General features: G+C 35.8%; 1 protein-coding gene and 1 non-coding gene across 3 annotated transcripts in view; one reads left to right on the forward strand and one right to left on the reverse strand.

Moving 5' to 3' along the window:
- Nucleotides 1-439: 439 nt before the first annotated feature.
- Trnah-gug (transfer RNA histidin (anticodon GUG)) lies at nt 440-511 on the reverse strand. Its single transcript has one exon. It is a non-coding gene; the product is annotated as a tRNA-His (tRNA).
- Nucleotides 512-687: 176 nt separating this feature from the next.
- The window catches only part of LOC125662822 (bifunctional peptidase and (3S)-lysyl hydroxylase Jmjd7-like), an 8,180-nt gene continuing 6,099 nt past the window's right edge, over nt 688-2,768 (forward strand). For both annotated transcript variants that reach the window (XR_008799701.1, XM_048895192.2), the window contains exons 1-2: nt 688-872; nt 1,853-2,006. Coding sequence is in view for 1 of the 2 variants with exons in the window: in XM_048895192.2 (XP_048751149.2) it covers nt 803-872; nt 1,853-2,006 (224 nt within the window). In the remaining variant the exon portion in view is untranslated. The remainder of the gene's footprint in view (nt 873-1,852; nt 2,007-2,768) is intronic.

Below are 2,768 nucleotides of genomic sequence, written 5' to 3' on the forward strand. Positions count from 1 at the left end.
AATATGGTACGTCTGTTTTAACGGCTGGGAATTCTGATAGAAATGAGATTATCAGAAATAAATTTCATTTTTGAAAATACAAATAGGGTATGAGCTGCAACACTTCACACCGGCATTAGGCTACCGTAAATATTTCAAAATGAAGGAAATGAAGATGTATTACAAACCAATTAGACTTAGACTAGGTCTGAAGAAAACAACCGTTTTAATCCTCGAACGGCTCCGACGGCTTTGGACAATTAACAGATCCTTTACAGGACCAAAGAAGTTTTGTCCTCGGTCAGACGTAGTCAATAACTGCATAATATAGTAAATAACTGCTATAACAAAAATAATAGAACATTATCCTCTTTAAAAATATTTAACATAATGAAGTCTATGATGGGAAAAAGTTGGCAAAAAATGATCTACCTTGCCGTAACAGCGACTGCACAGCCACTGCCGTGACCAGGATTCGAACCTGGGTTGTCGCGGCCACAACGCGAAGTACTAACCACTATACGATCACGGCTATCTCGGCAGACGTTCATCTATATGTAAAAACAAAACCAAATTGATGCTAGTACAAGAGAACTTTAATGTAGATAGAAGAATACGTTTTCTTTCTTATGTCAAAATAGTGTAGTTTCTGAAAGTGAATTACTGTAGGAGATGTATATATCGGGGAAAATGTAATATAATATTGCTAGACGGAAAGACCAACGAACGATAATTCAGTAAAGAATTAGGCCTAGTATCGGAACGTGTTCACACGTAGGTGCGCCCTCGGTTTTATGATGTAATTTACTGGACTCGGGGATAAATGTCATTTAGTGAGGAAGCAGTCCTAACCCTCGATCAGGCATTGGGTCAATTGTCGTTAGAAGCTCGAGGTTGGTATTGCCCCAGTGACAATGTATCAGACAATATCCTTAGAGTTGTCTCCCCATTTAGGCATTTTATGCAACTTGCGAAGCGCCTGGCATAGGCCTAGTGTTAATTAAAATATATTTATTGTATGTGTCCGATTGCACTATATTTTTACTTTAGGCCTGTAACTTTAATTGTTGTAAATACTGTTCAAATTATTGCAACTACCTCGAAGAAATTTTTTTTTTTTAAAAAGCCTCTGTACATGTACATAGGACATGTACTGGAAAAAAAACTTGATTCAGCAGATCATCTACTGTGTCTTCTTAAATACATGTAAGTATCACGATTTGTTTAATTACCGCTAGTAAATACTAGGACTCGTCTGTTACTTTAACTGTTTAGTAGTAGTCGTGCTTTAAGCGATAATTAATAAAGTTTGTTCTAATGAATATTGGACTTTTTTTATTTTTTTTTTTTAAATATGTATTACCTGCAGAACTGTAGCTCTCTGAAAAAATATTTTGACATAACAGACTCTCTGTTATGTCAAAATATTTTTTCAGAGAGCTACAGTTCTGCAGCTAAATATGTATAAGATCTACGAGTTCACTTTTACGATGATTTAAAAAAGTATGTATAATATATATATATATATATATATATATATATATATATATATATATATATAGTTTATTGTTCACGAGTATAATTGTTAAAACGATTTTTGATCCTCGTGAAAGTATGTAGATCTATGTAAAATACATAATTTAAGCAATGTACATATATACAGTATCTATTAAAATAACATAAAGCGCTCGTTTTTATTATCTCTGTGAAATGGTGTTGTACTAATTTAACATTTTAAAAATTATTTCACTAGAGCCCCATGCCAGAGTTACAAATTAAATATTATCCCGGCATTGCGTAAGGAAAGACTTGATATGGTGCATCTACACTATCAGTATATATATACAATAATTAACCTTTGTCATTTTTACAGAACTATATTTGGATCACGATGTCCCGATATTAGATCAACCCCTCACGCCTCTATCCTTCTACAGGGAATATGTGTCTCCCAACAAGCCTGTCCTGATCAGGAATGGACTTCAACACTGGTCAGCGATAACAAAATGGACACCAGACTATCTCCGGTAGGAATTAGCGAGAAGTGTCTATAGAATACATGTATACCAAGCATGCTTTTCCATTTGAAAGTGAAGTTTGTCAAAATGGCGAATAGGTTATTAGTCTAGTGTACTCACCAAATAAACACAAAGCGTTACCACAGTCTCTATATTTATGTGTATTTTAAAACAGATCTGAACAAAATATCCTTAGAAATGTGGATGGAATCAGTAAGATTGCTGTTTTCGAAAGAAAATATGTACATGTTTGTTTCCTCTTTTTTTTCTTTTGAGACTCAGTATAAATATGATAGTTACTCGCATGCGGAGAAAAACGGAAGAAACTTTTATAGTCGTTCAGGTCAGCTATTAGTTAATCTTTCATGAGCTCAAGATAATCCATCTCAAAGACCGATTTTACCAGTCGCAGTCTGAAGAGATATGTCAACACCTGATCTGATGACGTGTGCAGCTGGCGTACGTCATCTCCCCCCCCCCCCCCCCCCCCCCACCTCCCCCCTCTGAAATGTGAGTATGGGCCTTGATCCTGGCGCTGTGTTAAACCCAAGACATTTACCATAGGTAGTAACTGTTGCAACAGCGGCATCAGAAGAGAGTGTCATGGATCTTCCGGACCTAGGGAACGGAGGTTCCATACTATTCTCTTAAGGAAGTACTCTACATCGTCATAATGGCTGACTTCCTTTTAAAACATGGATGAAAATGTGAATATTAGCAATATTTGTCTATTCATTTAAATAGCTGAGTAGATCAGTAGGTTAGTACGTC

Source organism: Ostrea edulis, chromosome 1 (genome assembly GCF_947568905.1).
Source record: "Ostrea edulis chromosome 1, xbOstEdul1.1, whole genome shotgun sequence".
Taxonomy (NCBI): domain Eukaryota; kingdom Metazoa; phylum Mollusca; class Bivalvia; order Ostreida; family Ostreidae; genus Ostrea; species Ostrea edulis.